The sequence below is a fragment of the Wyeomyia smithii genome, chromosome 3 (assembly GCF_029784165.1).
Source record: "Wyeomyia smithii strain HCP4-BCI-WySm-NY-G18 chromosome 3, ASM2978416v1, whole genome shotgun sequence".
Taxonomy (NCBI): Eukaryota; Metazoa; Arthropoda; class Insecta; order Diptera; family Culicidae; genus Wyeomyia; species Wyeomyia smithii.
In genome coordinates this window covers 107,109,495-107,130,277 of record NC_073696.1, presented here as the reverse complement: position 1 = coordinate 107,130,277, position 20,783 = coordinate 107,109,495, and the positions used below count along the sequence as shown (strand labels likewise).

Genomic DNA, 20,783 nt, shown 5'->3' with positions numbered 1-20,783 from the left:
GATTCCAAGTTATTTCGAATTGAAGTTAAGAAAGTTAAGTAATTAACACTGAATTTTATATAAATGCAAAAGAGTTGAATTTCCCACGTAATTTATTTTCTACTAGAACTTATCATTATTCCAAAACTTTTGGTGAATAATTCAGGATGGAAAAATGTAAGATTAATTTCTTCTTAAAAGTTAAGTTTCATCAGACATCAGTGAATTTTTAAACATAGGTTACCTTCACAGCCTACTTTTGAAAGATTATGAGATCCGAGCACTGCAAATATAAAACGCTGAAGGCATGTTGAGGATTTATGAAAAGACAAGACGTTTTAGATTTCCTATACTTTTATTACGCCTCAACATTTGACCTAAATGAAAAAGTACTCATTATGTAATTAAAGCTAATATTACCAGACTTTAAACACAACATAGTATCAAAATGGTTTAATAAAAACCATAGTCATAGTATCCAAATGGATAGTAACCGACCGATTGTTGGTAATATGTTCTTCTAGAGCACTGGACCTCTTCGATGCAAACACCAACGGTATTCCGAACGTAACCGGGCCTGCAGAAGCATCCTCGCTGGCACATCGAACCACATCCTTGGTATCCACCGTAAAGGTAAGAGTTGCACGTGGAAGGGCACCCACAGGCCGAGAAGTATTCATTTATTCCATTACAATAGGTATCTTAAATTAGAATTGAACGAAGTAAAAAATAAGAAAAATATAAAACTAGATAGTTTAAGCCAGTGTTAATCCTTGTGACTACTCACTGTAAGGAACTCCATTGACCATGGAAGCGCAAATAGCAGAAAGGATTACGATAACTGCCAGCTTCATCATTGTAGTATGATTATTCCGCAGGTGTTGAGATGTACTCAATAAATGCATAAGAGCTAGATGCTGCAATATAGTTTTTATAGTAATGAATTTTCTTTGTAACCTCTAGCATCTGCTGAGGAGGCGAACGTGCGCACGAGCATAAACAGTTGCTCTGATATATTAACAAAGGAGCTAGAAATGACACATCATGGCTTCGATGAGGCGAAGTTATGAACCAGTTAATTAATAAGCTGCGATCCTTTCTGTAAATGTTTGATAAAATTTATCTCAAACCGATCATGTTGAATTGTATTTTTTTTTTTGGAAGATCAGAAATAAATTGAAAATGGTATTTTTTTATCGAAGCAGGGCTTCGAAATATGAACCCGCCAACCCAAAGCATCAAACTGATAATCCTTATCATAACTGAAATTTGACTCCGACGAAACTATCAAAGCAGACACTTTATTTCTACTCTTCTCGGATAGCATTCAGAATTGAACCGTGTACCGAGCATCATTCATTTACTGGTCTGTGAAAATAATGCATCTGAACCGAGTGATCATAGTCACTATTTCCATCGTTGCGTGTTCAATTCAACGATCAGGTGATTTATTTTCATTTTTTTAAATATTTCGTTTATCGTCGAGGTATGTAATGTCGTTTAGAAACTATAAACTGCAATCAAGATCCTAAACACGAGGAAGGCAGATTGAAGAAGCACTTAATATGTGAAAATTACAACAAAGAGCTACGACCGGTGAAGGATACAAAGTCCTCAGTCAGCGTGTCAGTAACGCCTATTTTGATGAATTACGATTATGTAAGTTTGATTGGTATTTTAATAATTGACGAAAGTATAAATAACTATACTTTCACCCTCACAGGATGACAGAGAAAATACCCTTAGTGCCAATTTATTGCTGATCATGGTGAGCTTTTTCGTATTAATTTTGTCATAAGTAATTAAAAACGTATTAAAACATAAAATAACATTATTTCATGAAAGCAATGGACTGATCAATTTTTAATTTGGGATGCGGCGTCCTTTAGTAATATAAGTACAGTAGTGGTCAATGCAGACGAAATATGGACTCCTGATTTACAGCTGTTCTCATCGTAAGATACCTTCGTTAATTATTTGATTAATACACAGCTAACAATGAAAAGTTAATCACTACTTTGCAGTTACTACAAACCAGATGCTGAAGCAAGCTGCACTAATCTACGTTGCCGCGCGAAATCGAACGGAGAAATCATGTGTGTGCCATCTTGTGATTTCAATGGCCGTTGCGAATCAGACTATTCTGATTGGCCACTTGATTCGCAGCAGTGTTACTTGTACTATGGAGCTTGGATGGAATCCGCAAATGAGGTAGATTTCCACACCACCATCAGCTGGCTTGGATCGGCTCAATCCAATACCCACATCCAGTGGCGCGTTATATCTGCCAAAGCGTCCAAGCAATCGGTTAATTCTTCAGATGATAACCACACATATCCGGTGCTGATATACGATTACATCATCGAACGGCATTCCAATTTCCATATGGCGACCGTGCTGACGCCCATTTTTTGTGAGAATTGAGTTGCTCTGATGTGTGAGTTGTGTAGCGTGATAATTGTTATTTTTCTCATTTCAGTGCTTATAATTTTGAACCTCTTTTTGACCTGGCTAAGTACGGATTCCATTGAGAGAAAACTGATTTTGGTTGTGTCTATAGTGTGCCACTTCAAGTATTTGGCGCTTATTCAATGGGCAGTTCCAGCTAATGGTGATTCGGTTCCTGGATTATGTAATACTGGCTTTGATCAACAATGTGGAAATTGTTTTAAATCTTGACATTTCAGTGATCTTCCTCCGTAATTCGATCATCATCACCTGTCTGTTATTAACCCAAACATTTCTAGGATCCGCTCTGAAACGAATGAACAGAGCGCCACCTAATGCTGTCGTCCTCCTAACTGGAACGATTAAGAAGCACAAAGTCGGTGAATTGATTCTTTCTGGGAATTACATGAACATGGAATATAAGGTATGCAGCTGATCCGTCGTATGTTCCAATAATTTTCACAATCTGCTTACAGAAATCTGAAATCCCTGAAAACACTTCCACAGAAACGGTGCAGAACCGTACTGCATGGTTATCGGTTAGTAAAACCTTCGATCGGCTGTTTTTTATTTTATTACTAGGATCCTATGTAACTTTGTTCTTCATCTACGTTCCTGTGAGATACAATCGCTCCATGGATATTGAGTTGAACGTTTTAGACTACGAGGATGTTAACCATATCGCTCAGTAATCTACATAAGGAGTAACATAATATAAAACAAACCAGGATTATTAATATTGTAATAAAAACATCAAGAGAGTACTTGACAATGTCCATTAAAATAACATTCGTATTTATCATAAAACAAGTGTTAATTCTAGATAAACATTTCAACGGTCCTATCTGCTTTCATCGTTTTTCCGGAGCGTCTTTTGATTTTGGTAATTGTTCATGTTTACTAACTCTCCCAAGCGTGGTTTTCGTTCAGAAGGCTAGAGTGATCCCTCCGCTATCAACTTGTGCAAATACCGTGTCATAAAAGGTGTTTGATAAGTTATGGTGATAGAATGAACCATTACCTGAATGAAAAGACACTCCGGAAATTTTGAAATGTTTATCTAGCGTTAGAGTAATTTCCTTGAATTGTTAGGAAAAACTCTGAAAATGACGCGACAAGCAACGATGACAGACATAGAAGGTATAGGCGACAAATTATCAATAATATAACCCGAAATCATACTGCCACGTCTTGTAGCTTGATAGCCACAATCCAATGAAAATTCCACCTTAATTTTATTAAAAGTATCCGAATTTATACTTCTAGTTCTTTTAGTTCGTACTCTGTAGTAACAAAGGCCAGGTTCATGCATTTTTTTGTTATTTTTTTCATTCACTGTAATAATTTTACAATATGGTTTATCATAGATTACGTTCACTTCCAATGAGATACAATAAATTATTAGTATGAAGCAAATAATAACTACTCGCTTTACTATTGGTCTCGACTATATAAAATATCTGTGCTGTTACTACAGCTGCGTCTCAGTTGATCACGGGGAAATAGTTGAATAGCGACCAAGTAACGAATAATTCGTAAGCAGCAAACCAAAACATCAACACGCTACGAGCTTCTAACCAAATAAATCTAAACAAACAAACTCCGTTTTGCCATGAAATGGGAAATCTCACTAGAATTGCGTTCAAACTGAATCTGTTTACTGCATGCAGTTAACCAATTATGTGAATCCGTATTTAGAATATATCCTGCTTCCTGTTGCCATTCGTTTTATCATTCTGTGTTAATAGTCAAGAGTTTCGGGAGGTGCCTGTATTCAGTACGCTACTTCATCTGGATTTGGGACTACGTTAGAGAAAAAACATGTAACTGCTACTGTTTGTTATATTTTACCGAAAATGACTACGTAGTCGCACAATGCTCCTTTCTATGACTTGTTTGGAAATTTGGATATTGAAATAATTATGCTACGTTTGGCATACTAACTACAACTACTATCAGTTTAACGAATGAATTTAAAGAGTTTCCTAGAACGAACTGGAATCTCAATGTCACTGCTGTAGGTTGAATAAGATGCTATCTACAAAAAAAATCTCGAATGCCATTAGTAGTTAACTGCTCTCATGCGGTTAAGGTTCCAAATGTCACGGGAGTAGTAATAAATTGTACCAGAATATGCTTAGTCTGGTATGTGTAACACATTTGAGACGATTAACACTACAATTAATTCTGAGGCCAAACTTATCACCTACTATGCTGTGGTTGGTTATGGCTATTAAAATCGCTACTGTGTTCTATTCTTGTATTTTACTATGCTGGACAGCTACATTACATGTTCGATTTCTGTGTTGCAAATGGAGTTGGTTGTTGTGTGTTTTTGTTCTTGCCTATCTTTTAATTCAATCCAACCTCGCTGGAACACGACGAGTTCCTTGGAAAGAAAACATTGCTTTTATAAATTTCCTTCATTCTTTGATTGCTTAGGTAATTGTTTAACAAGCCGATAATAAGCTGCTATAAAAGCAAAACAAAAATTAAGGTAACCTGAAGTATAGAACAGAAGATTGCCTATTTTTCGGTTAGTGTTGTTCATTAGGATCGTTAACAGAAGCAAGCATTTGCAAAAAAGCTGCGTTTCACACATTTACTAGTAACAGTTAACAGTTACAAACAATCAGCAATAAGGGTTATCTTTTTCTACCAACACACACACACTTAGGTATCATATTTGTTTTACTTTTACTTTGTTTTCGTAAAAAGGGACGGTAAATAATTTATTTTATTATTGGTTTGTTTACTTTTCGAATTTGAGTTGCTTTGTAATTTTGTTACAGTGACTCAGCTGCTGGACCGTTTTTACTGGGCAAATTAGATGGACATTCCCAAAATTTATTAATTTTTTCAGTGAGTCACTCTTTAATACTCCTAATTTAAGTTCAGATTTTATCAATTAAATTCTCGATAAATAAATAAATGGCTCGGCAATTTTTCATTGTTTTATTCTTGTATTGTGTCCTCAAACACAAACTAATTTCATTCATACTTGGCTCTTAGTCGGAAATTCATGGCTTTTCAGTTAATAGTTAATCTGGACGCTTTCTGATTAGAGGTCTTATTTAACAACTTTTCTGCATCGAAAAATCATTCGTAACGTTAGGACAGAATTGTGATGCTCGTCACAGTGAATGTTATGCCGTGGTCACACATAATTATGTCATCATTTTCAACAATATCAAACTTAAACGACAATGGGGTGGTAAAATACTTTGATTAGACGTGTCTAGTTGGTTTTCGAATAATTGATTATACTCGTCATCAGCTGAGTTCGTTCCTTTTATATTAGTACGGTGCAAAAAATATTAAAAAGCTTGCATTTCGATTCCAAGGAAAGGTCTGTTGTTGCTCTAACTCTATCGTTCTTGTCTAGATAATCAATGTTTTTGACGTGATCATTTGTGGTAAGCCCAGCAACATAAACCAAGCAATCAATAATGTTCGCTAGAAATGGTATATAGCAGCCGTATCCTACTTGAGTTATTAACCTGCTACAAAGTGTTGATCATTTAAAAACTACTAATTTAGTTTGCCTCTAATGTTTTCAATCCTACTAATTTTCACGGTTAATTCAAGTCACTAATATACAAAGCGTCGTTTTAAAGTCGCAATATTTAAAAGCAAAATATAAAAATATATAAAAATACGATCATTCCTCATGTTACACAAGTTGGCTAACTCGAGCACAACGACATGCTACACTGTTGTGTTTTCTTCTAGAAAAAAGCTGAACTTTTTTTAAAAATATAACGAGATAAATCACTCAAAGCGGCTGTCATTTTCCCTTTAAAGTCTTAGTAAGATTTGGTCCAACGTCGGAAAGCAGTAGCTGAGAAAAGTATCATACTTTCGCTCAGTAATCGAGTTCTAATCAAAGATAATTTTACCACATTCAAAAATTGAGGTGGTATTAAAATAAAACAAAAACATTCTTATTGCACAAAAACTACGAACACATTATCTGTGAACAATAGTGTCTACATTGACGAGATTTTATAAATAAAATTATTGTTTGACAATAATGTATTAGTCATTTGTTCACGTTTTGATCATATGGAGTATTTGACTACAATTAGTTTAATTGTGACGACCCTGGTTGGCATGTCATTCTCACAATAAAAAGTTTATGTTTTATTTTTCTCTTCGTCGCATACAGCTTAATTTTGTCTGTTTATTTCAGGACAGAGCAATCTTTCCCCTTATTCATGTATTCAAGTGATAATATTTCTAATTGGTTAGCCGTTGTATTATGTATATTGTAATCTTATATCAAAATAAATTAACGATAAACTTTCACACATTCGCCTTATTTCATATGCCCCTGCGGGGATGTGGGCCAGACTCCTCTTCAGTTATATTATTAATAAAAATATATGCCCTCTTCACACGCTCGCACTCACTTTCTGTCTGTGACTTTCCAGGTTCACCTACAATAGTCCGGTGTGTATAGTACAAAAACGGAAACAGAGGTGGTGATATTTGTCCACATCCACTGCGGATTAGGTGAACGAACTTAGTCCGAAAATGGATGGAAAGATTCATCGCAACGTCGTCAATCGGAAAAGAACGGTGAGAAGAAATCCTCAATTTATTGCAAATGGAGCTGGATGACACCGCCACCAACGACGCCGACGACTAACTGTGCTGCTTATAGCTTCAGCATAGTATAAATGAAGGCTAAGATCTTACGCTGTACGCTAACCTTATGTTAGAAGAATGCTTGGTTCGGATTGTTGTTGCTGTTGTTCGGATTCTGGTTGCTGCTACGAGCGGGAACTCCGCGGCTAAAGGCCGACTTACCACCACCGCGGGCTGGCATCGCCGGTCGCCGGACATGACGCATTTCGCTAAAACAAGAAAATAATAATTATACACTGATCTACAACATGAAGCGCTGGTTTCTGTGCCATTCTTACCGATCCATTTCCAACTCTTCCAGCTTTTGTGTAAGGCTGAGCTTTTGCTGCACAGCCAATCGTAGCAGTTGATTGAGCGTTTTCTTTTCTTCCTCAGCTGCGGAGAGCGCTTTGGTCAACTCATCCACCTGACCGACGTATTCTTCGCATCGAGCAGCAAACATTGCACGGAGACCTACGAACAAAGCACAATGGTATTCACAACTTTATTGTCAAAATGCAACAATAGTTACTTGAGAATGTTGCAGCATCCTCTTTTAGAATCCTCAGCTCGTTTCGCAGTTTGGACATTGTATCGCTCACAACCAGCTTCTCGTTTTCGTACTTGGATTTCAAATTGGTCAGCGCTACTTCAGCCGTGTTCTTGTTCGATTTAAGTACTGTTCTCAAAGTAGCTATCTGCTCCCGTTTCGTCGATAGCAAGCTCTTGAGTTTAATGATCTGTTCATGCAGATCGGCGTTCTCCTCCTTGGTATCCTTATCACCAGTGGCGACATCCGACACCTTATCCTTGTTGAGTTCGATAGTGTGTTCCACAGCCGTCTTGAGATATTTGATTTGGTCGCTGATTGTGTCGACGTACTTTTTAATTTCAACGGCATCACTCAAGGCTTGCAGATCCTCGAAGACGTGCGGCCGCGATGTTAGTATATCGGACTTGAGCTGCGACTGAATGGCCGATAGAGAATCATTGTCAAAGCTATAAATTATGGTAATTCATTAGTATTAACGGATTGCGTGTTTTGAAGTGAGAGAAATTAGCAAACCTTAGATCGTCATTCTTGTGATCTAACAAAACACGGTTCGGTGTTTCGCCATTGACGGTACAGACCAGATGATACAGTTGAGCGAGATCGTCACTAAGTGATACCAAATTGCTTCTGGTAGAATTAAGACTTTGGCCAGCATTCTGCGACAAAGTGGTTAACACCTGAACATCACTGTGCAGGTCTAATGACTTTTGTTCCGTTGAAAGTAACTGATAACAAACAAATAGATAATTACAGATTATGACGCAAGTTCAAAAGATTCAAAATTACCTTATTCTTCAGATTGGTGATTTCATTACGCAATACAGCCATTGCATCTGAACAGTTAACGCCCTTTTGCAATTCAACCAGATCCGCTTTCAAAGTGTCAATCTCTTTTGCACTCAGTGCAAACCAGTTGGAGTACATAAGAATTGCCTCATTTAATTTGTCATTCATCACCTTGTCCTTATTGTTGGATACATCTAAAAATTGATTCATTTTAACAACGCGAACGCAAAATAATTAGATATAACGCATACTTGCAAACTTATCCTCTGCAGCGATCTGTTTCTTGAGATTCTGGAGAGCATCAACGTGGGCTGCTAGGAGCATTAACTTAGCCATGAAGTTTTGCAGTTCATTCTGACTCTTATCCAAGTTCTGCTGCGCATCGCGCAGATTAGCGGTCAAGCAAATCTTTTCGTTCTCCATCAACTCCAATTGTTTTTCCAGCTTCTTCAGTTCGTTCAAATGAATCTCCGAGAACAGATCAACTTTGGTACCATCCGGAGATTTTAGATCTGCCGTTTCCGCTTCCAAGGTTTCCAACCGTTTCAGCGTTGAGTCTCTGCAATAACATCAAATTAAAAAAAAGAACATTCGAAATGAATCGCATGTATACGTACTTCAGAGTTGGCATTTCGTCTTCACAATCACTGCTATTCAGAGTGCTTTCCTCCATTCCACGTATACTAATTGCCAGATTGCTAATGTTGTACATCGATTCTCGATTGATATGTGTATCAAGCTCTTTCTTCAGTGCATATTTGGTTTCGCGTTCAATCTGCAACGAATTAACGTAATTTTTGAATGATAATTTTACTGTTAGTTCGATAACGCTGAACGACACTTACCTGCAGAGCAGTTAATGCTTCCTCCATTTGCTTTTCGGCTATTTTCTTCAGGCTAGCCAATTCTTCTACCTGCGAGTTGAGCAACTCAATTTCTTCCGAGAGTCTTCGGATTTCATGTTTGGCACCTTCAAACTCAACCTGTTGATTATAAACAAGGATTAAAAATCTCCTCTAAAACATTCCATCTTCTGTAATCATACCTGTGAACTTCTCAAACTGGACACCTGTTTTTGCAGCGAAATGTTTTCCTCTTCTAATTCGCTGTAATCACTTAACATTCTCGTCTCTCGGTACTTCATGTCTTTGAGTTCGGCCTTCAGCCGAGCTCGTTCGGCCTCGGCACCGGATTTATCGCGACCTATTTCGGAATTTTCCTGCAGCATACGGTCCCGTTCGTTTGTAACCCGTTCCAGTTCATGTCGCAGCTGTTTGGTTTCATTTTCCAGCTCCAAGATTTGCAGGTTAAGCGACGTTTCCATGGCAGCGGATTCGTTGAGCAGAGCATCTTCCTGTTCGATGCCACTCTTGGTGGTAACTTGCTGTGTCTTTTGAAATTTTTGCAGTGCCTGAAAAAAAAACAAAACGGAAAAGGGCACATGAGTTGCGAATACTTGTGCCGTTTGTTGGCAACTCGCGAAGAATCAACTTGCATAATACAGCATACACATGTGACGATGATGATGAATGTGCTTTCACACAGTATCCGGCAGAATGCATTCACTGTGTGAACAGTAGTGGAGACACTATACGTATGGAATGGTTTATCACTATTAATGAACAACTAAGGGTGTGCTTCAGCACCTTTTACAAGTGCTGGGGGCGTGCTGAGGAATAGCAAAAGCAGGGCCGTAAATGGAACCGCAAAAGGCTTGCAACGTATGCAAAAAAGGAAGCACTTTAGGTTTTCCAATTGGTGTGCAACAATTTACTGTTTGAATTCGAGATTGTTCAAGTGAAAATAGTTCTAGTGCATATGACAATTCCACTGGAGGTGAGACCAAAAATGCCAGTTTCTTGAACGTTAATTCGAAATAAAAGCTGTACCTAATATTGTTCAATTGATTTATTACAACATTCTAAACTAGTATTTGAAATTGAATTACTTTTGTGACACGTGAGTAACGAAGCTTGGTTAAACATTATTGATGCTGCCAGATCTCGCTGATTCGTTGCCCATCTCGTGCGATTCATACTCCTGAACAAGATCTCTAAGTTTTTGTTCAGACTCAATAAACTCTCGTTCTTCCATACCTTCTCCGGTATACCAGTGCATAAATGCCTTCCTTCGGTACATGATGCCAAATTGATCTAGCAAACGGTTGAACAGCTGCGTAATAGCAGTTGTGTTGGCTATGAACGTTGCTGCCATTTTCAAGCCTCGCGGTGGGATATCACAAATAGCTGACTTTACATTATTCGGGATCCAAGGAATGAAACAGTTACTGTTTTTTTGTTTGATGTTAACCATCTGTTCCTCTACGTTACGGGTTGAGACGCGACCACGAAACAATGCAGCAGCAGTAAGGTACTTTCCCTTAGTGGGACTGCATGCTGCCATCAAGTTCCGTTCGTCGAATATCTGATATACCAACTCTGGCACGGATAACTGCTTGTAGCACTGATTTTCCCTTGATGTCAAAGGAGCTATTCCGGGAACGAAAAAATGTAGTTTTCGATACGGTACCATATTGGTAAGTAGTTTCCGCAGATCCGAATTCAGCTGACCCGGATAACGAAAACTGCAGGTGATACCCGACACAGCCATTGATATGAGGTGATTCAAGTCATCTAATACAGGTTTATCAATTCGCAATGTATGCATGCTAATGTCATACAAAGCTTCATTATCCAAGCAAAATGTTTCGTCAGTACAGTCGATCATTGTACTTAATGTGAACACTGCGTTATACGGCTCGACGACAACTTCTGAAACCTTGAACATGTATGGTTATAAAATGCTTGGCCTGGACATGTAAATTAGTATACCTTTGGAGATGGAATGATACTAAATGTATTAAGTATTTTTCGTGGATACTCGTCTTTCAGATTTTCCATCATAAGCGTTCCCAGTCCTGATCCCGTACCTCCGCCAGTGGAATGCACCAGCTGAAATCCCTGGAAGCAGTCACAACTCTCCACCATTTTCCTGGTAACGTTCATCAAGCGGTCCAACATTTCAGCGCCTTCGGTGTGATATCCCCGGGCCCAATTGTTTCCCGCTCCGAGAACTCCACTCACAAAACTTTCCGGCGAAAAAAGTTTTCCAAAGCGACTACATCGCAGCCCATTCAAAGTACCCGGCTCCAGATCGGCGAATATCGCACGAGGAACAAAATTACAGCAGGGAGCTTCTTCGAAGTAAACGTTGATACGTTGCAGCGGCAAAAAGTGCTTTCCAACAAACTGTCCGCGTTCGTTCAGGCAGTGTTCTTCACAAATGGTTTCCCAAAAGCTGTCGGCAATCCGGTTACCACACTGTCCCAGATGTAGAGCAATGATTTCACGCATCACAATAAATTTGGAAGATGCAGGGTCGAGAAGAATATTTTTGGCGATTTGATATTTGCCTAATCGAAATGTCTATTGCATATGATTTGACACATCGTGGCCTGCTTGGAAAAATTAGTCTATTTTATCTTTACATGTAGATGTTACATGGGCCGACTGGATTGTAGTTACTATCGAGGCATTACGTTGCTCAACTTCGCGTACAAAGTGCTCTCCCGTATCCTGTTCTCCAGGTTGAGACTATTAACGGAATCTTTTGTCGGCGTAAACCAGGCTGGTTTTCGGCAGGGGCGTTCCACGACGGATCAAATATTCACCCTGCGACAGATCCTCGATAAGCTCCGGGAGTATAACTTGCAGACTCACCAACTGTCTCAGTGAAAAGAAACGAGCTGTGGCAGATCATGCTGGAACACGGTTTCCCGACGAAACTAATTAAGCTGAGTAGTATGACGCTGGAGGGATCGAAATCATGCATGCGGATAGCTGGTGAGACATCAGTCGCGTTCGCAACTTTAGATGGACTGAAGCAGGGGGATACGCTTTCCAACCTATTGTTCAACATCGCCCTTGAAGGGGCAGTACAAAGAGCAATCGTGCAAAGAAAGTGTACGATAATTACAAAATCTTACATGCTCCTTGGTTTTGCGGACGACATTAATATCATTGGTATCGACCGTAAGGCCGTGGAGGAAGCCTTCAGGCCTTTTAAGAAGAAAGCAGCGAGGTTGCGACTCCGCATAAACTCTACCAAAACAAAGTACATGGTTGCTGGTAGGGAGCGTGGGAGTTCCCGTGGTGTTGGTGCTGAAGTGGAAATAGATGGGGAACGATTTGAACTGCTTGATGAATTTGTTTATCTTGGTACGCTAGTACATGTGACAACGATATGAGCCGTGAAATGAAACGACGAGTTGCAGCTGCAAACAGGGCCCTCTACGGACTACGTAGTTTCCAAACTCGCACAAAACTAGCGCTGTATAGGACGCTGATACTCCCGATGGCCCTTTGCGGACATGATGTATGGACACTGAAGGAAGCTGATTGACGAGTGCTCAGAGTTTTGAGCGCAAAGCCCTGCGATCGTCACTTGGCGGTAAATTAGAAGATGGAGTGTGGTGCAGGCGCATAAATCACGAGTTGTACCAAGTATACAAACGTGCTGATATAGTGAAAGTAGTACAGCGTGGCAGGCTTCAGTGAACTGGACATGTAACCAGAATGCCAGACGAAAGAGCCATCAAAAGTATCTTCAGCAGAGAACCAGGAAGAGGCCGTCAACTTCGAGGTAGGACACGCAATCGGTGGATGTGCGTGGTGGAGCAAGATGCACGACCTGCTGGTGTACGAGGTGACTGGAGAACGGCTGCCCAAGATAGAAGAAGCTGGACATCTCTAATTCGTTCGGCCCTAGACCGGTACGGTTCATCGGCCAATGAAGTAAGAGTAGATGTTACATAAAGGATGGCGAAAAAGTAATCATAATTAAATTCCTTGATTTTCCCTGATAGTTTTCAACATTCACCAGCAAAAAAGTGCAAGTGCAAATGTGAAAAATGTATTCGATGGGCTATGAAACCAAATATAGAGTGCTCTTCCCGAGACGTTCTGGAATGAAATTTCTCGCGAAATGTTTATTCAAATCCCGGGATCCAGGAAAATATTGAAAATTATACATGAATCGAGTTAAAATTATAAAATTCGAATTCAAATTCGCAATTATATACACTCCTGTGCAATGTTAAGCAAAATTGCATAACGTTTTGCAAACTCGGCCCTGAATAGTATGAATCATACTTTTCACTCTTCGTCTATGAATTGCTCCTTACTCCTTAGAGTGCTAATAATATGTATGGGAAAATTTTGAAGGTGAAGCCTCAAAACGGTCAAAGTCAAATCGTTTGTATATTTTAGCGTGGGCTATGTTGGGAAAGAAGACCTTGTTACAGCTCTGATTGGTCAAGACATGCGTCCAACAAGGCTACATTTTTCAATAGTACAATAATTAGCACAATTTCCTCGTTCTAGTGGACGCATATCTTATTTTCCAATCGATTGCTGTAAGAATTGAAGAAATCCGTTGAAAAATTGACAGAGTTTTAAGCATTCCAAAGTGGTTTTTAAATTTGTATCCCTATTTATGTTGCCGTTCGACGTATTTCTACGCCAGAATATAAATTTTTTTGCATCCCAAAACTTTTTACTCCAATGAACATACGTATAGTAGCTATTTTGAAGGACCCCCTACGTTTCTCTATTTTTCTCGAGCTCGGATCTCACTGAGAGAAGGACGAGTGTGCCTAATGCACGCCCTTATTATTTAACGACTTGGCTGACTGCGTAAAGGCAGGTTTAGCCTTCATTGGCATTTCGATGGTTGTTCCATCGATTGGTGTCTTGCAGCGTGAGAACGATCTGGGAAGCAGCCGTGATGACTGCTTTCCACGGGCTTTCGTCGTCGCACATCCTTCTCACTATGTTTTCCGGAGTAGTATCCGGCCCGCTCACTGTCAACATTTCGCTCCTTACTTAACGACGACATACGAATAGCACATGCTCAGCGGTTTCCTCTGCGTGCTCAAACTTGTACAGGTACTACCTAAAGCAGCCATGGCCTGGAAGTTCTGTGTCAAAGGGAAGTTAACTTTTTCATGGCGCCTTTCGATCCATCCGGATGCACCCGCGATGAGTCGGTGCGTCCATCTACCTTTGATAGAATTGGACCCCACCTGCCACCTGGCCATCGAAGTTGACCTTCTGGTTGCCCGAATACCTCTTGTGTCACGTTGGTCGAAGCCCTCTACATCCTTATTGACAATGATGCTGATAGGCATCATGCCAGCCAGGATGCATATTGCCTCGTACGACACGGTTCGATATGCGCACGCGACCGTCAGACCCATGAGCCTGTAGCTGCTTTCCAGTTTTCCACGGTAGCTGGAAGTAACTGACATCATGCGCGATAATGCCGGTATAGTCGTGGAAGTTTTCTTGCAGGCATAGTCGACGTAGCTCCCAAACGTGAGCTTGTTGTCGACCATTACCCCCAAGAGCTTCAAGGATCGCTTTAAAGCGATAGTGCATCCACCGGCACTAATCGCCGCCTTCTGTTCCGATTCACGGTTAATCACTACAATGACCTCTGTCTTACTGTGCGCCAACTCCAGTTTTCTGCAGTGCATTTAATCCTCAACAACGCGTATGGATAGCGTGGCTTTCAGCTCGACCTCGCTAACTGACTCGCCGTAGACTTCTAGAGTTATGTCGTCAGCAAAGCCCACAATCACCGCTCCCGATGGGAACCTAAACTCCAGCACACCGTCATACATGGCATTTCACAATATCGGACCCAGGATGTAACCTTGCGGTGCCCCTGCGGTTGCGGGACGCACTTCTGACCTTCGTGTGTGTTGTGGATCAGCACTCGATTCTGGAAGCAACTTTCCAGAATCTTGTACAGTGGCACCGGCACTCTGAGACTCCAAAGCGCGTAGACTATAGGATCCCAGCTGGCGCTATTGGATGCGTTTTTCACATCTAGCATGACGAAATTCTTCTTTCACGCTGGAGTTCCACGGTTACACGATCGATCATCTGAGCGAACCACTCTGTAGACCAACGCGGCGGAGCAAAGGAACTGCAGTAGAATATTCCGGCCTCCTTGGCAACCACGTAACCCTCTTTCGAGGTCGATACAATCTCCTGAAACGGGAACCTGCCTGTCGTCCATATGGCCGTCATCTCGGACTTATCCGCTACCAAGTTACCGTTTCCGGTAGGGATGCGGTAGGGGTCCGATATGATGGCAATGTCCGACAACGACTCAGTGGCTGCTTGGTATAGCAGTTGCTATGCCGCGTAGCAGTGGTTCAGAGTTGATTGCGTCACCCTCACGCCTGTGGTTCAGTAGCCGGCTTGCTACCCGGGCGCTCGGGGCCTTGGGAGGCGCCCTGCAGTCCCGCGCTTTATGGCCTGCACCACCGCAGCGTCGACAAAAGCTAGACCTGTCGGGCCCTTCAACGAACCCCGCTCGAAGCACCTGAAGCAAACATCGGGCTGCTGGAGGATGCCTAAGGGGCATAGCGACCAACCGACCTCCAGCTTGGGTTTCTTCAGGGCTTTTCTTCCTTCCAGCGATGGAAGATTTACGGTTACAACCTGGGTCCCAGAAGCACCCTTTCGGAGGCGAATTGCCTCTACGGCCACCACAACCCCACATTCCTTTTCAAAGGCTTGTGCAATGTCGCACCCTTCGGTGATTTCGCCCAGGTTTTAAAGCAGAAGAGCCCCCTCCGAGTTGAGGGCCCGAACTTGCACGTCCTTCTCTAATACTTTTTGGGCTACCTACTTCGGCAACTTTGTGTCCACCACGGTAGTCCATTTTCCGTTACCCGTGGTGTCCCTGCTGAACTTTTGCTTTTGTGAGCCCAACATTCTCCGTTGACAGACCGTCTCGATCACCCTCCTTTTGATGATCGCGGGAGCCTGCTCTCCCAGAGAATGCCTCGTTCGCTTCGCGGTCGGTTCTGATGATCAAACCTTGGCGAACGACAATACGACAGTTTTTGTGCATTTAGACACGGTTGCATTTTCGCACTTTTCCAGCCGTTTCCGTACGCTTCGTGAGCGCAGCGTAGTCGATCCTCGCACAGTTGATGCTGATGCGTAGCGATAAAAGACTCTGTTTCAAGTGCTTCGAAATAAAGGGTGTCCACGATGAAATTGCCACACACATAATTGATTTGCAAAATTCGAGTTTTCATCCGATTGTCATCAAATTTTCAGGGATTGAAAAATAACTATTAAACTTCATTTTACCATTCTACTCGTATTTTATTACTCTTTAGTACTTCTCGATGGGGCGGAGCTCCGGAGTGTTGGGAGGGTTGAACATTTTCGGCACGAAATTGACCTTATTGTCCGCATACCACTTCAGCACGTCCTTGGAGTAGTGGCATGAGGCTTAATCCGGCCAGAAGATTGTTGAGACGTTGTTGGCCTTCAGGAGAGGAAGCAGCCGCTTCTGGAGGCACTCTTCCATGTACACCTGTCCGTTCATCGTGCCCTGGGTTACGAAAGGCGCACTCCGCTTCCCGCACGTGCAGATGGCTTGCCAAACCAGGAATTTTTTTGCAAATTTGGACATCTTCTGAGTGCGGACATGCTCCGGAACGCTGAACTTATCCTTGGCCGTGAAAAACAGGTTGCCGGGGATCTGTTTGAAGTCGGCCTTCACATATGTTTCGTCGTCCATGATGCAGCATTCAACTTTCGTCAGCATGTTAAGGTACAACTTCCTGGCACGGGTTTTGGCGGACTTGTTCTGCTTCTCGTCGCGATTAGGGCCTTTTGTACCTTGAACGTTCGAAGCCCAGCCTTAGTTTTGGCCTTCTGGACAAAACTTCGGCTTAGGTGCAGCTTCTTAGCCACATCCCGAACGGAGGCGTTCGGGTTTCGGTTGAAGGCCCCAACTACGCGGTTGTGATTTTTGGTGTTGTACGGAATACTTTTTCCTTCACTTCTGGGCTTCCGATCGGTGGTCAATCGTTCCTCGAACCGCTTAATCACTCGCGACAACGAGGAATTCGCTATTCCCAACGGTTTAGCGATGGAACGATGCGAGAGATCTTTGTTCTCGTGATGAATGCGCAAGATTTTATCAGGCTTTGTTTTGCTCATCTTCATCTTTAAGAGAAACAGTTTTCTTCCCTCTTAACAACTGTGAGCTTACATTCAATGTGCATCACACCATCTGCTGTGGAGAGAGCGCAGAGTAATAGTTTCTCTGACGAAAAAACGCTCCTAATTTGACAGTGAAAAAATCCCGGTGAAACTCTTTTAAATTGCTCATCCGCGCACGCAAGAAAAGTGAAATAGATTGCTCGGCGATCAGCTGAGCATTGCGTTACCGTTCTCATCGCTCTGGGGTGCTTCAAAAACAGTATAAAATCGAACTTTCTGCAGAATACGCACCCATGGTGAGTTGTGTATCTTCCTATAGTATTAAATTCGAAAACGGTTGAGATGTGGTTTCAATGTGAACTTAAATGTTTTGATATTTGGCCAACTTCTCTTCTAGTCAAGGAGAAGCTAACGAAAACTACTACCTCTTAAACTGAGAGAGCAAACAAAATTTAAACCCTAAAACGCGATGATTATGAGTGAAAAGGAACTCTGCGACTAAAATACTCTACGCCTAGATGTGGATAATTTCTCATTCTGTGTGAGAGAAAGTCTAGTTCTCCAAGTGGTTTGGCAGGTAGAGAAGGAAATTTGAGCAAAAATCAAGAGAACGGTAGAAGCCTGGATTTTATCACGCACGAGCTGTTCCTTCGACTCCATTTCTGCGAGTTTTGCTCACAGGACTTTAAAACTTGCAAGATGTAAATAATGCACTATGAACTAAATCCACCTAAATTTTCATTAAATTCTACCCAACGGTTAAAAAGTTAGAGCAATTTCATGGTGTGGCAATTTCATCGTGGACACCCTTTATTACTACGGTAGTCCGCGAACTCGATTATGGATTGCTACGGTAGTCCGCAAACTCGATTATGGCTTCGAACTGTGTCGACAGTGCCGCCACTCTAGGTAGCGTTTCCATCTCCACTTGGACTGCCGTTACCAGCAGATCACCGGAGCCACGTTCGCCGTCGAGGGTAGCTTCGGCGTACTTGCCTTTCTATCCCTTTTGACCGCGTCCCTTGGCCTTGAATCGCTGAGTCCCCCGTGTGGCTTTTGGCGTCGCCGCCTTTCCGCCACCCTTAACCACAACCGTTGGTACCAGTGTACATACTCTTATCCTCAACACTGCGACCAGTTGCCATAACTTGAGCCTTACTGGTATCGGTTCCAATGGGCGAGATGGTGCATTTGGGTGATAGGAGCGGCCCTATTCACTCCATCGAAGCCGCTCGCGGGTACTGTGACTTTTACGGGTAGTCGACGGCCCAGTGTAGCAGTCGCGCTGACCGCTCTCTAGATGGCTTCGCTCGCGCACATTCTGCAAACCAAATGTCCCGGGGTGGTGTCCGGTCCGCTCACCGATATCATATCGTTCCTTACTTGCGCGAAACGAGGGCATACGAAAAACACGCGCTCTGCAGATTTCTTCGCATCTGAGCACTCGGGGCATCACGACGAGTCTGCATGACCAAATCTATGCAGACACTACCTGAAGCAACCATGGTCTGACAGGAACTGTGTCAGGTGGAAGTTGACTTCCCCATGTCGCCTTTCGACCCATCCGACTACCGCCGGTATGAGTCCATGTGTCCATATGCCCTTGGTAGAGTTGGACCAGTACCTCTGCCACCTGACCATCGAGTGTGATCGTTCGTTCCGTATACCCCATAAGTCACGTCCATCGAAGCAGTTTGCATTTTCCCTTATTATAATGCTTATGGGCACCATGCCAGGACACATACTGCCTCGTATGATACCGTGCGATACGCGCACGCAACCCTCAGGTACATGAGCCTGTATTTGCTTTTCATTTTGCCCCTGTAACAGGCAGTACCTAACGGCTTAGACCATACTGGTGCTCCATACCCTATTATTCATCATACGTGATAATGCCGCGATGACCGTTAAAATTTTTTTACAGGCGTAGCCGATGTGGCTCCCAAAGGTGAGCTTGTTGTCGACCATTATTCCTGGGAGTTTCAAAGACCGCTTTGAGGCTATAGTTCATCCGCCAATACTAATTTTCCCCTCCTGCTCCGATTTCCGATTGCTTACCACAATGACCTCCGTCTTGTAATGCGCTAGCTCCAGCGTCATGGAGCGCATCCGGTTTGCTACGATTTTAATTGAATGTACAGCTTTCAACTCGACTTCTTTTACGGCCTCGCCATAGGCTTCTAGAGTTATGTCGTCAGCAAAGCCAACAATCACCACTCCAGGAGAGAGCTTAAGTTTCAACACATTATCATACATGGCATTCCACAGCACCGGACCCAGGATAGAACCTCGCGGTACTCCTTCGGTGACTGGGACGCACTTCTGACCCACGTCTGTATTGTAAATGAGTATCCTGAGTGGAGTCGCCTTCCCGGGTGTCGTTGATTGGAACAACAGTGGTAGAATTAGACTGACGGAAAACAAATAAGAAAAAATAAAAAACTCCTGGTTGAACCCTACAATACCGGCATCTCTTAACAAAATAAGACCCTTCTATGATAAAGCTGGCCAGAAGAACACATAGATGGAAATTTCTCCAGGGAATCATGATTAGCGATGAGCAGGAAGAACGAGGCTTGGTAGAGCAGTTAGTATTATAGGAAGGGTAAAAACATACACACAAGCACGGATAAATAAAATGGGTATTCATATCGGGCTCGTATACAAACACGCAGCCGTAAAATATTCACCTCCATTGACAAGTAATTGAAGATACATAGTTTACGGCTGGGTATTTGTATGCGAACTCCACGTGAAAACCCTTAATAAGCACATCAATAACTCTCAATAGTGGTATTGCTCATAAAAGAAGTGTGGCAAAATTACATTAGGTCAACCTTTCTGATCTCAGTGACAAGCTCATACAGAAGAAAAAGGATTTAATTTTTGAACATCGTTTGCTGGTACATGTCTGAGAAGATGGTCAGTAATAGTACGATAGAACTTCCATCATGGTATCCATAGTACAAAAACAATAATACAATGCATATTTTTCATTATTATTTTTGATTATCCGTACAAAGTCACTTCATTCGACAGTATGTAAATCGAATCGTTAGCAACTGGATTTTCGTTCCGCTCAATAACAGATCACTTCTCGGGATGCATCGTTGGTACTACCAAAATGAGAAACATTTCGTAATGAAATATGCTGTTACTATCGCTCCGTTCCATCGCACAGCTTGCAATGCATCCACGGAAAAACCAGAGAATAGAACGCTTATAACGATGCACTTGTCTCAAGTGTATTTCCGTTGTGAACCATTTTTTCCATTCACAGAACTGTGCAGCGAACCATGAAACGGCTGCACAGGCACAGTTTTGCACCCGAAATAGTCTTTTTCAGATTATGA

General features: G+C 42.0%; 3 protein-coding genes across 4 annotated transcripts in view; 1 reads left to right on the top strand and 2 right to left on the bottom strand.

Moving 5' to 3' along the window:
• The first annotated feature begins 396 nt into the window (after window positions 1–396).
• On the top strand, window positions 397–3,814 carry LOC129733241 (neuronal acetylcholine receptor subunit alpha-5-like). 2 transcript variants are annotated; one of them, XM_055694931.1, is made up of 9 exons: window positions 397–612; window positions 1,304–1,422; window positions 1,484–1,638; window positions 1,703–1,747; window positions 1,825–1,934; window positions 2,004–2,392; window positions 2,459–2,611; window positions 2,667–2,851; window positions 2,904–3,814. In XM_055694931.1, the coding sequence occupies exons 2-9, from the start codon at window positions 1,359–1,361 to the stop codon at window positions 3,117–3,119; spliced, it is 1,317 nt and encodes a 438-aa protein (XP_055550906.1). In that variant the 5' UTR covers window positions 397–612; window positions 1,304–1,358; the 3' UTR covers window positions 3,120–3,814. The 2 variants fall into 2 exon arrangements, with proteins under 2 accessions (XP_055550906.1, XP_055550907.1); XM_055694932.1 differs by lacking the exon at window positions 1,304–1,422 and having other exon boundaries at window positions 401–612; window positions 1,466–1,638.
• LOC129733238 (protein bicaudal D) overlaps window positions 3,731–20,783 on the bottom strand; it is a 32,833-nt gene continuing 15,780 nt past the window's right edge. The window contains exons 2-10 of the mRNA XM_055694925.1: window positions 9,441–9,806; window positions 9,241–9,378; window positions 9,013–9,170; window positions 8,647–8,954; window positions 8,396–8,589; window positions 8,123–8,334; window positions 7,589–8,055; window positions 7,356–7,530; window positions 3,731–7,286 (exon numbers count right to left, since the gene is read on the bottom strand). Coding sequence (XP_055550900.1) covers window positions 7,148–7,286; window positions 7,356–7,530; window positions 7,589–8,055; window positions 8,123–8,334; window positions 8,396–8,589; window positions 8,647–8,954; window positions 9,013–9,170; window positions 9,241–9,378; window positions 9,441–9,806 — 2,157 coding nt within the window. The 3' untranslated portion in view covers window positions 3,731–7,147. The remainder of the gene's footprint in view (window positions 7,287–7,355; window positions 7,531–7,588; window positions 8,056–8,122; window positions 8,335–8,395; window positions 8,590–8,646; window positions 8,955–9,012; window positions 9,171–9,240; window positions 9,379–9,440; window positions 9,807–20,783) is intronic.
• On the bottom strand, window positions 10,310–11,992 carry LOC129733240 (tubulin beta chain-like). The gene is made up of 2 exons (XM_055694930.1): window positions 11,227–11,992; window positions 10,310–11,173 (listed from the first exon to the last, which is right to left on the bottom strand). Exons 1-2 carry the CDS (start codon window positions 11,746–11,748, stop codon window positions 10,373–10,375), a joined length of 1,323 nt encoding a protein of 440 aa, XP_055550905.1. The 5' UTR covers window positions 11,749–11,992; the 3' UTR covers window positions 10,310–10,372.